This window comes from Stomoxys calcitrans, chromosome 4, assembly GCF_963082655.1.
Source record: "Stomoxys calcitrans chromosome 4, idStoCalc2.1, whole genome shotgun sequence".
Taxonomy (NCBI): Eukaryota; Metazoa; Arthropoda; class Insecta; order Diptera; family Muscidae; genus Stomoxys; species Stomoxys calcitrans.
The window spans coordinates 84,570,762-84,582,901 of NC_081555.1; the positions used below are offsets into that span (position 1 = coordinate 84,570,762).

Consider the following 12,140-nt stretch of genomic DNA (forward strand, 5'->3'; position numbering starts at 1 on the left):
CCAACTAATGAACAATGCTGAATAGTTTCAAAGAAAGCTCTCTCTCCAGCATATTTGAGGAAAACTCTCGGTTACTTTTAAGTTTTTTTAATATTCAAATCCTTTAGTTAGACTTATAATTACGTGCACTTTATAATCCTTTAATCTTTGCTAAATCATAATTTTTATACCCTACACCACTACTGTGGTACAGGGTATTATAACTTAGTGAATAAGTTTGTAACACCCAAAAGGAAGAGAGATAGACCCATTGATAAGTATACCGATCGACTCAGAATCACTTTATGATTCGATTTAGCTATGTCCGTCTGTCTGTTTGTCTGTCCGTCTGTCCATGTTAATTTGTGTATAAACTACAGGTAGCAATTTTCATCCGATCGTCTTCAAATATGGGCGTGTCTTTCGGTCTAGATACGAAGCCTATTGAAATAGGAAAAAATCGGTTCAGATTTGGATATAGCTCCCACAAATATGTTCGCCCGATTTGCAGTAATACTGCAAAAAAATGGTCATTTGTTAACCGATTTTCTCCAAATTTGGTATGGGCATGTTTTTCAGCCTAGAGACAAAGCTTATTGAAATTGGAAGAAATCGGTTCAGATTTGGATATATCTCCCATATATATGTTCGTCCGATTTGCAGTAATTCTGCAATAATATGGTCATTTGTAAACCGATTTTCTCGAAATTTGACAGGAACGATTTTCTTATGACTCCCGACATTACACGTGAATTTCATAAAAATCAGTTCAAATTTGAATATAGCTCCCATATATATGTTCGTCCGATTTGCAGTAATAATGCAATAAAATGGTCATTTGTTACCCGATCTCTCTCGAAATTTTGCAGGAAAGATTTTCTAATGACTCTCGACATTACTGGATAATTTCATGGAAATCGATTCAGTATTAGTTATAGCTCCCATATATATGTTTGTCAGATTTTGGGTAATTTGCAATAATGTTGTCATTTGTCAACCGTGGTTATTACAGTTTGAACATATTTTTACACGCCGTCCATCAAAAATGGTGCAGAAATGGATATAGCTCGCACATTGTACTTAGAGGGTAGGTGTAGGGCATTATACAGTCGGCACCGCCCGACTTTTGCCCTTTCTTACTGGTTTATTAATATTAAAGATATATGTTCAGTATATCCACTCATTTAATGTTACTTATTATCTGTTTGAAGTGAAACATATGTTTAGTCTCATTCGATCATCGCCTATAACAGGTTGTTGTGGTATGAGATTCATATACGTAGGTTAATATTATTTTTTTCCATTTTCAACTCATTTAATTTTATGGAGCAGACAATATTCTAGCCTATATTGTTGGGATTACATACATAGATGTTGTAAAAGCATTTTTCCGAACATAAACATATTATTTGATTAAGTTTAAGAAACAATATACCATCTTCTTTGTGAATGGAAATGTAGACAACGCATTCGTAGTAGCCTATTCTACAGATGGCCCTGCCCAGACCCACTTGTTGTTGATTATTTCTCACTTTTTGTCTGCAGCACTTATTTTTAGAATCTATAATTTTTCAAATTTTATTATTATACTTAAAGCCATAAAGCAAAAGATACTTTTGGTGGTTACACCACTTCAGACTTATTTTGCCGCACAATTTGTAAACAAACTGATTCATAGTATTTTTGAAGCCCATTATTACCAACATTTCTTCAGCATTTTTAAAATAAAAAAATAATAATAATAATATTTGCAAGAGTAGTACCTGCCTTGTCGAGAATATTATTAACACTTTCACAGCTGCTATCGTAATTTGAACTATCATTGGAGATCACAGATTGTAAAATTATAGAACGCTTGGGCGTTTGCACCTCATAAGAATGATTTGTATAATTTTTGTCATCACCGACACACCCATCACTGTTTTCAAAAATCTTAGCTAAAGATGCCATTTTTTACACCACAATTATTTTTATTATTATTTCTTTTTTCTTTTTGAAATATATAATACGAAATTGCCACTTTAAAACATTGATGTTTATATTACATTTTGCAATGTTTTGTTTCCAATTTTGTTTTACTTCTTATTTCGCTCTTGGCCCGTATTAACTTCTGAATGGCTGCCGATGAACTAACTCTTTGCTTTGTTTGTCCCATGCCGCCACACAAATGTGTGTAAGTGAGCCCCAGAGTGTCAGAGAGCAATACAATGATAAAGTCGAAGAGCAAGAGAGAGCGAGAGAGAGGGAGAGTTCAATGGATCATTGATATAGCGCTGTATAATAACAATGTTGTTTTAATTATTTAATCATTGCACTGTGGCCCATTGTGTTAAAAAAACAAAGTGTCACACGATTGTCAATTGTCATTACTTTGTTTTGGGCTCTCTCTCTCCCTCCACCCCCGCACCTTTATGGTATTTGACTTTGTTTACCGTGATCTTGTTTTTATTTTCATTTGCTTTTAATTTGTCTAGCCTTTGCTAATTATTTATTAGTTTTTGTTTGCTTTATTATAATTAGATGTTTTTCATCTCGCTCGCCATTTCCACCTCTGTTTGTTATTGTTTTATAATTTTGCTCAGTACAACAAAAAAAAAGTGTGTTTGATTTTTCATCCAGTTCCGTGGTGAAAAGATTAGGTTGAACCGAAAAAATTTAATTATTTCCTTTTGTTAGTTTATAAACTTGAAATGGGTTTAAATAAAAATATAAAATATTTTAAATACTTAATACTTTATCGAAATAGGGATTATTTTCGGAGTTACTACAGAAAGAGGCAGACTATCTGGCCAAAATTTTAACAGCGTGCCTAGGACTTGCATATACTCCAAAAGCCTGGCAGGAGGCAAGGGTGGTATTTATACCCAAGCCTGGCAAGCCAAGTTATGCGACACCAAAGGCCTACAGAACTATAAGCCTTATGTCCTTTCTACTCAAACCCATGGAACGTATTGTGGACACCATGATAAAGAGTAGGACATCTAGCGAAATGGTCAAATACAAACAGCTTGCCTATGTCAAGGGAAGGTCTTTGGAGAATGCTCTGCACGAGGTTGTGCATAAAATAGAAGAATCCCTCGATACCAAAACGTACACACTGGCGGTATGCATCGTGCGGACCGACACACTGATCCAATCCTTAGACCAGTACCGGGTGGACCCGGTCCTTAGAGACTGGATAAACCGTATGCTAAGGAGCAGGTGGATAAATTGTGTGTTCCAAGGCATTAATATAAGGGAGACAGTGGCACAGGGCATGCAACAGGGGGGCATTTCATCGCCAGTGCAATGGGTGACCACCATAAATGACCTATTACGGATGCTGACTGAGGAGGGATTTGAACCCGTCTGCTACACAGACGATGTAATAATACTTCTAGGATCCGAACGAGCTATGCAGAAGGGCCGAAAGGGTCTTGCAAATAATGCAAATTTTGCCCATGAACATTCCACTAAGGAACAGGGGCAAACTTCTCACATATCAATGAGTGCAGTCCGATTCAAGTTTAAGCTCAATGATAAGGGGCCACCTTTTTAAATCCGAGTCCGAACGGCGAGCCGCAGTGCGACACCTCTTTGGAGAGAAGTTTTACATGGCATAGTACCTCACAAATGTTGCCAGCATTAGGAGGGGAAAAAAACCACCGCTGAAAATTTTTTCTGATGTTCTCGCCAGGATTTGAACCCAGGCGTTCAGCTTCATAGGCGGACATGCTAACCTCTGCGCTACGGTGGCCTCCGAAAGGGTCTTGCATATGGCATATGACTGGGCTAGAGCCAGAGGCCTCAATATTAACCCAGAGAAGACAGAAATATGCCTGTTCACGAGGAAGACGAAAGTGGTCGAATTTAACACACCACGTTTCCTCAATAAGACGATTTCGATATCTGACAAGGGCAAATACTTAGGTGTGATCTTGGACAGGAAACTAAATTGAAAGTGTCACATTCAGGAGCGTACTGAGAAGGATCAAAGATGTTGGGCACTATGTAGAAGGGCCGTAGGCTCAAAATGGGGTCTGAATCCGAGGATAGCCCAATGGCTCTACAGGAGCGTGATTATACCAATACTTACTTACGCCTCAGTAGTTTGGTGGACTGTTATGGCGAAAAAGTCCAACATAAGGACCATGCAACAGGTTCAGAGGACATGTTGTCTTGGCATAGGCTGAGCGATGAGGACCACGTCCACTAGGGCACTGGAGACTATTCTAGATATCCGACCCATTGACATACAGATTAAGTGTGAGGCAGCCACTGCGGCTATGAGACATAGGGCTATGGGTGAATGGATTGAAGATGGATGCAGCTCATACCATCGCGGTATAATCGAGATGACGATAGGAAACCTGGAAGGAAGGAAAAAGGTTTCCGATCGGATACCTGAGACGACACTTGAGATCGATTGCGAGGCACTGCTGCCAGCTACACGCTCTTAAATTGACGGTACCCTAGTATAGCCATCTGGAAGATCATGTTACACAGATGGATCAAAGCTAGAGGACAGAGTGGGCCTGGGGGTCTATATTGAGAACCCAGCAACTAAGATCTGTTTTAGACTGCCTGACCATAATACGGTCCTGCAGGCGGAGATCCGGGCGATCACGGAATGCGTGAGATCGTGTGATACTAACGCGAGGACGTCGAGTGTGAACATCTTTACGGGCAGTTAAATGACCATAAGGGCAATGAAATGCAAGAAGGAGATTAACGCCTTCTCTGAGGATGGCACAATCCGCATCGTTTGGATGCCTGGCCATAACGGAGTAAGAGGGAATGAAAGGGCAGACGTTTTAGCAGTGAAAGCCAGAGACCTGCCGTCAAAATATTGGTTAACCCGAAGCCTATCGGGCCGACGCAGTCCGATTTAATGACGTAGGCGACGAACGCGCATGTAACACCGTGGAACAGTGAAACGGTGAGAGGACGAGGCTATTACTGAAAGGAAGGAGGTCAGTTTCCCTTTTGGTATCACAACGGGACACATAGGGATACGAGCCCACTTATGCAAAATCGGTGCGGCAAGTGACAGCATGTGACGGCATGTGGGGATGATGATGAGACGTTGGAGCATTTCCTAATTCATTGTCCGGCTTTCGCTGCAAAAACACCTCTGTTTAGGTGGGTACACAATACCAGATATGAACCAACTTAGGGGAGTGGTATGGAAAACAATGTAGGATTTTGTAAGTAGCACGGAATTCTTAATTAAAAATGTTCTTTTTGGAGGTTGGCTTTTTTTTAGTTTTAAGAGTGCACAACGGGCGAATTCCATTGTGGCATCAGGCGGATTAATATTCGCACGCTCTTTTCAACCTAATCTAAGGTAGTTTCTAGTCTTGGAAGCTCGTCCGCTATAACAATTCCCTGGGATATCTCTGTGGCCCGTCACCCAGAACAGGTGAATTTTGAACTGTTCACCCATCTTGTTGAAGGATCTGCGGTTTTTGAATTCAGAATACGTTCTCCAGGGATTTAATGGCTGCCTGGCTGTCTTCGGAGATATATATGCCAGTTGTCGTTATGACATTATATTTTAGCCATGCCACCACTTCTTTAATTGCAAGGATCTCAGCTTGATGCACACTACAGTAGTCGGGTAAACTTCTCGGTATGACCAGTCGTATTTCTTCAGAATACACCCCAAAGACCAACTGATCATTTAACCTGGAACTATCCGTATAGAAGGTATCTAGGTATTTTCTATTACCAGGGATATTGTACTTCCAATCGCTTCTATCAGGAATAGTGGTTCAGTACTCTCTTTCAAAAAAACGGCTTATGCAATGTGTGATCTACACTGCCTGAAAAATCGGGCATTGTACCAAGGATAACACAGTGTTCGTAGTCAACCAAAAAGCCGCCTTAGCCTCATTGCAGTGGTCGCAGAAATTTGTCTAGCCACTATATCTGGAGACATTTGTAGCATTAGATTTAGTGCATCAAATAGTGTCGTCCTCAGGACAGCTGTGATGTACAAACAAGGCATGGACTTTGGACTTTTATAACGCCATCAATAAACACTTTATAGCATTATTTTGAGGTCTGACAACTGCAGTATACGAACAGTGCATGACACTCAGTTTGAACCGCACACTTTTGCCAATGACTCTTATATAGGTGTATAGGGCAAGTATTGCCTTTCTTGCCTTTCCCAAAATGTATAATTTGAAGTTCAATTTCCTGTCCAGCAAAACAACCAGATATTTTCGCTTTCAGTATATAGAACATTCTCTCCTCCTGGTGCCACTGTAGGTAACTTGTATCTACTGCTGAAAAACTGGTTTTGTTTTACGCGGACTAACGCCTAAAGCACTTTCGGTAGCCAACTTCACCGTCGCACGTAGAGCTTCCTCAAGTATATCTCGAAAACTGCTGGGAAACTTCCCCTAACCACAATAGCCACAGAGGCCATCACAGCGCAGAGGTTAGCATGTCCGCCTATGACACTGAACGCGTGGGTTCAAATCCTGGCGAGACCATCAGAAAAAATTTTTAGCGGTGTAATATGATAACTTGTTATACTCGTATTTATAAGAAACTTTTGATGAAACTAAGTAGACTAGCTTGTTCCTTTAATGTTGTTTGTTTGAAAAATATAATAAAAAGAGTCAGTTTGTTGACAGAAGCTTTACAATTCAGGTGTGGGGTTCCCAAAAAAAAAAAAAAAAATAAATAAAAAAAAGAAGACTCAAAAAAAAAAAAAATTTTTTTTTTTTAAATATGGATTCACGCCCTACTCGAGAAAGAATTCTTTCAGCTTTGAAAGCTTCAAATGTGGAATTTCCAGAAACAGCGTCAATTGCACAATTGAGAACATTATATGATTCTTTGCAAGTTAACGGTGGTCCATCAAAGCAGACTGAATTGCCTTCTGGAAATGTGGTTTCTTCTGATTCTGCTGGGAATTCATCTGTAACTGTCACTACAATGTCATCCAATACTTTGAATGAAACTCCCGTTATTAATTCCGCAACTGCTGATCCTGAAAATTTGCTTCAGTCATTTCAATGTAATGGTGAGTCCACAAATCAAACTGAATTGGTTCTTGGAACTGCCGCTTGTTTTTCTGCCGCACGGACTTCAACCGATTTAATATCTAGAAATACATTGAGTGTCGCTTTTAATAACAGCGAAATTGGCGTATCCTGTGCAAATCTTCGGCAAACACAGACTTCAGTGCCTCCTTCCGTAATTTCTTCCGTACCTTCCGTCTATAATTCTTCTGCTTCCGTTCCTGTAAATACAGTTCAAAGACAATTTCCTGGTACTTCAGGGACTGCTGCTTCTGTTTCTGCCGCCCGGACTTCATCAGTTATTTCCGATTTAATGAATACAAATACATTGGGTGTCGCTTTTAACAATAGAGCAATTGGCGTGTCCTGTGATGTTCTTCCGCAAACACAAACTTCCGTACCTCCTTCCGTATCTTCTTGTGTTGTTTCTTCCGTACCCTCCGTCAATTATTCCTCAGTTTCCGTTCCTGCAAACTTACTTCGAGGACAATTTTCTAGACCTTCTGTTCCATCACAGGTAACCGACCCTTTCATTCGTTCAAGCGTTTTATCCCGTGAAGCTGATGAACTAGAGAGTGAAATTAGAGTTTTGAGATTGAAGCAAGAAATGTCGGCTCTTCGAAACCAAATTGAATCTTTAGAAAACGGTGGAAAAAAGGTTTCTACAAATATCAATTATGACGAGCTCTCTATGATGGTTCCGAAATTTTCTGGGAATGATGGACGAAATATTGAAAAATGGATAAACTCTTTTGAAAGCTACACTATAAATATGACTGACCAAGAAAAATATATGTGCTTAAGATATTTGCTGGTTGGAACTGCGCGAGAGTTCATGGAAAATTCAAATTACAAAGAATATAAGGAGTTGAAGAGATCGCTCTTAGACATTTTCAAGAGAACGGTAACGCAAGAAGAAGTTGATCAAAAATTGCGTTTGCGCAAGTTGAAGCCAACAGAGGCGTGTATTGCCTATATAGTAGCAATGCAAACTATTGCAGCAGAAGGCGAAATCAACGAGCAAGAACTGGTTGACATTATAATAGACGGAATGGAAGATAAAACCAACAACATATCCATTCTATACGGATCAAACTCATTACAAGAATTGATACATGGAATAGATAGATACGAGAAACGCAGGTCAAAAACAGTCAGTACTCATAAAGAAGGCCGTGACAATACTAAAGGCATACGATGTTTCAATTGCTCTCAATTTGGACATATGAAGAACACCTGCAATAAGCCTCGACGTCCACCGGGATCTTGTTTCCATTGTTTCCAAATGGGACATTTTTACAAGGATTGTCCTAAAAGGATGAATGTTACTGCTCCCATATTTTGTAGTAATGATATTGTAGACACAACACAAATGGTAAGTGTGGCCTTTAAATATTCTTGTGGATCCAAATATACTAATTCTGCGAATATTTCGTGCTTGATCGATTCCGGTAGCCCAATTAGTTTGGTTAAGATGTCTTTATTACCGACTGGTGTGATACGTTCGAAGAATTTAATACCAACTTCGTATGTTGGAGTTGGCAATTCCCCTTTGAAAATATATGGAAATATTTCTTGTTTAATAAAATTTAAAAAATCGTCTAAACAAATAGAATTACTTGTTGTTCCGAACGAGAGCATTCATGTTCCAATGATTCTTGGACGGAACTTTATGCATGCATTTAATGTAAAATTACTTCAAGTCAAGGAAACTACATACGAATGATATAGAAGTATTTGAATCCACAAGAAAAATAAATGACAGTAATAATATAACCTCGGTGTCTACACCATCTACGATAAGCAATTCTTATGATAGTCCTGTGAATTCCCAAGTGATACGTACGGACGATATTGATCTAAATCCTTTGTTAAATTCATTCCAGAAGAAGACTTTAGAAGATCTTATTCATAATCGTTATATAACTCCAAAGGGAATTGATAAAAAGTCATCTGATTATAGGATGCAGATTAAATTATCTGATGATATTCCAATACACTGCTCTCCCCGTAGATTGTCGGTTCGTGATCGTGAGGAAACGCAGAAGATTGTTAGTGATTTGTTAGAAAGGAAAATAATACGTTACAGCAATTCTCCATACACGTCAGCAATTGTGTTGGTAAAGAAAAAGACAGGGGAAACGCGGATGTGTGTCGATTATCGAGCGTTAAACAAAAAGACTATTAGGGATAACTTTCCTTTACCCCTCATCGAGGACTGTATTGAGAGCATATCAGGCAAAAAATGGTTTAGCCTCATGGATTTGAAGGATGGATTTTTCAACATAGAAATGCATAATGATTCAATTCCATACACATCATTTGTAACCCCATTTGGACAGTACGAGTATTTGAAGATGCCATTTGGTTTAAAGAATGCTCCAGCAAACTTTCAACGCTTTATAAATGGTATATTTCGCGACTTAATAGAGGACCATAGAGTGGTTATATATATGGATGAAATATTGATTGCATCCTCTGATTTCGTTTCTCATGTTCAGACATTGGCGGTTGTACTTGGACGTGCTTTTGAGTACGGATTACGTATCAAGTTAACTAAATGTAAATTTGGTTATCAGAGTTTAGAGTATTTAGGATACTTAATCAGCCCAAAAGGTAAACGGCCGACAGAAAATCACTTGCGAGCTGTGAAACAAATACCAATGCCAAGGAATCATAGGGAATTACAAACTTGTCTTGGGTTGTTTTCCTACTTTAGGAAATTCGTTCCGTCATTCTCAAATATTGTAAGGCCATTGTTAGATTTGCTTCGTAAAGAGAAAAAATTCGTTTTCTCTGAAGAATGTGTAAAGGCCTTTAGCGAATTAAAGTCTCGTTTACTTCGGGCCCCAGTATTAGCTATCTATAACCCTAAAAGCGATACGGAGTTACATTGTGATGCAAGTTCTCATGGATTCGGAGCAATATTGATGCAGCGTCAGGATGATAAAAAGTTCCACCCCGTAGCATTTTTTTCAAAGGCTACAACCAATGCAGAATCGAGATATCAAAGCTTCGAACTGGAAACACTCGCAATTATTTACGCGTTGCGCCGGTTTCGTGTGTATTTAGAAGGATTACATTTTACCATAGTCACAGATTGCAATTCACTTACAATGACCTTGAACAAGAGACAAGTTAATCCTCGGATATCCCGCTGGGCATTGGAACTAGAGAACTATGACTATTCTATCGAACACAGGAAGGGTTCTTCTATGGGTCATGTGGATATGTTAAGCAGATGTATAGAAAAGGAAATATCCCCTCATGTGGGATGTAACATGATTTGCTCTGTAGATTCGAATCAACTCGATGTCCAAATTCAACTGACCCAAGCTAGAGATCCTGTTATTAAGGACTTATGTAAACGTTTGGAAAAGGAAGAGATATGTGATTTTGACCTAATAGACGGTCTCTTATTTAAGAAAGTGGGTGCAACCGTTTGTTTATATGTCCCAAAGGAAATGGAAGATAATGTGATAAGAATGATACATGAGAAGCTTGGACACCTGGGGACAGATAAATGTTATTATAAGATTCGAGAGAATTTTTGGTTCCCAGACATGCGCAATAAGATAGATAGCTTCATTAAGAATTGTATAAAATGTATCATTTATGCTGCTCCAGCTAGAATAAACCAACAGAACATGTACAGCATTCCAAAGGTGGCGGAGCCATTCGATACGATACACGTGGATCACTTCGGACCACTTCCATCATTAAAATTGAAAAGAAAACACATTTTAGTGGTAGTTGATTCTTTTACAAAATTTGTTCGACTTTATCCTGTAAATTCGACGAGCACTAAGGAGGTTTGTTGTTCTCTCGAAAAGTATTTTAGTTATTACAGTAGACCAAGACCTAATCTCGGACAGAGGATCATGTTTTACGTCATTGGAGTTTTCTGAATTCATTTTGAAAAATAATATTAATCATGTTAAGGTGGCGGTTGCCTCTCCACAAGCAAATGGGCAGGTTGAGCGTGTAAATCGTATTATTAAGTCCATGTTGAGCAAATTGAGTGACCCAATAGATCATTCCGATTGGTCATTGAAATTGTCCCAGGTGGAATATGCTATCAATAACTGTGTTCACAGTTCTACAAAGGAAACCCCAGCGAAGTTACTCTTTGGAACGAATCACCGAGGGGTGGTGGTAGATAAGCTGTCGGAATATCTAGATGAGAAAATGGGTAATGAGGAGAAACTAAATTTGAGGGATATGAGGGTTAAGGCATTGAATTCTATACAGCGATCTCAGAACTACAACGAATTATACTTTTCCAAACATCATGAACCGGCAAAACGTTACGATGAGGGTGATTATGTTGTTATTATGAATATTGACAATACAGTTGGGAAGAATAAGAAATTTTGTGAAAAATATCGTGGTCCCTACATTATTGAAAAAGTATTAGATAATGATCGCTACGTTGTGAGAGATGTTGACAATTGTCAACTGACACAGATCCCATATAAGGGTATAATTGAAGCAAAGCGACTTCGGAAATGGTTGACACCTAGGTTATAGATTTATGTTATTGGTCACACTTATATAATATACACAATTTTTATATCATGATTGGCCGAACTGTAATATGATAACTTGTTATACTCGTATTTATAAGAAACTTTTGATGAAACTAAGTAGACTAGCTTGTTCCTTTAATGTTGTTTGTTTGAAAAATATAATAAAAAGAGTCAGTTTGTTGACAGAAGCTTTACAGCGGTGGGTTTCCCCTCCTAATGCTGACACCGTTTGTGAGGGTTTATGCCATGTACAACTTCTCTCCAAAGAGGTGTGGCACGAGTCGGACCGGCGTACTCGGCTATAAAATGGAGACCCCTTATCATTGAGCTTAAACAGCACTCATTAATATGTGAGAAGTTTGCCCCTGTTCCTTAGTGGAATGTTCATGGGCAAAAATTTGCATTTAGATTTGCAATAGCCACATCCTTAGCATACGCGACCATTTTTACATCTTTTTCCATTAGTGACAATAATGTATTGTTTATGGCTATATTCCAAGCTGTAGAAGCAGCAGTACACCTCCTTGAGTTGTCCCTCTACTAACCCAACTTTGTAGATCTACAGATCTTACTGTAATACATCCTTTAGTATGTTGTTGATACCTACAACCTTCAG

General features: G+C 38.8%; 2 protein-coding genes across 4 annotated transcripts in view; one reads left to right on the forward strand and one right to left on the reverse strand.

Moving 5' to 3' along the window:
• Positions 1–12,140, reverse strand: part of LOC106086370 (myogenesis-regulating glycosidase) — a 106,576-nt gene that overhangs the window by 49,168 nt on the left and 45,268 nt on the right. The window contains exon 1 of one of the 3 annotated variants that reach the window (XM_013251016.2): positions 1,747–1,995. The exons of 1 other annotated variant lie outside the window; for it this stretch is intronic. In XM_013251016.2, coding sequence (XP_013106470.2) covers positions 1,747–1,929 — 183 coding nt within the window. In that variant the 5' untranslated portion in view covers positions 1,930–1,995. Of the gene's footprint in view, positions 1–1,742; positions 1,996–12,140 lie in introns of those variants that run through there. One more of the 3 variants, XM_013251018.2, reaches the window with a different exon arrangement.
• Positions 7,614–8,699, forward strand: LOC131996707 (uncharacterized). Its single transcript, XM_059366469.1, has 2 exons — positions 7,614–8,370; positions 8,451–8,699. The coding sequence occupies exons 1-2, from the start codon at positions 7,687–7,689 to the stop codon at positions 8,457–8,459; spliced, it is 693 nt and encodes a 230-aa protein (XP_059222452.1). The 5' UTR covers positions 7,614–7,686; the 3' UTR covers positions 8,460–8,699.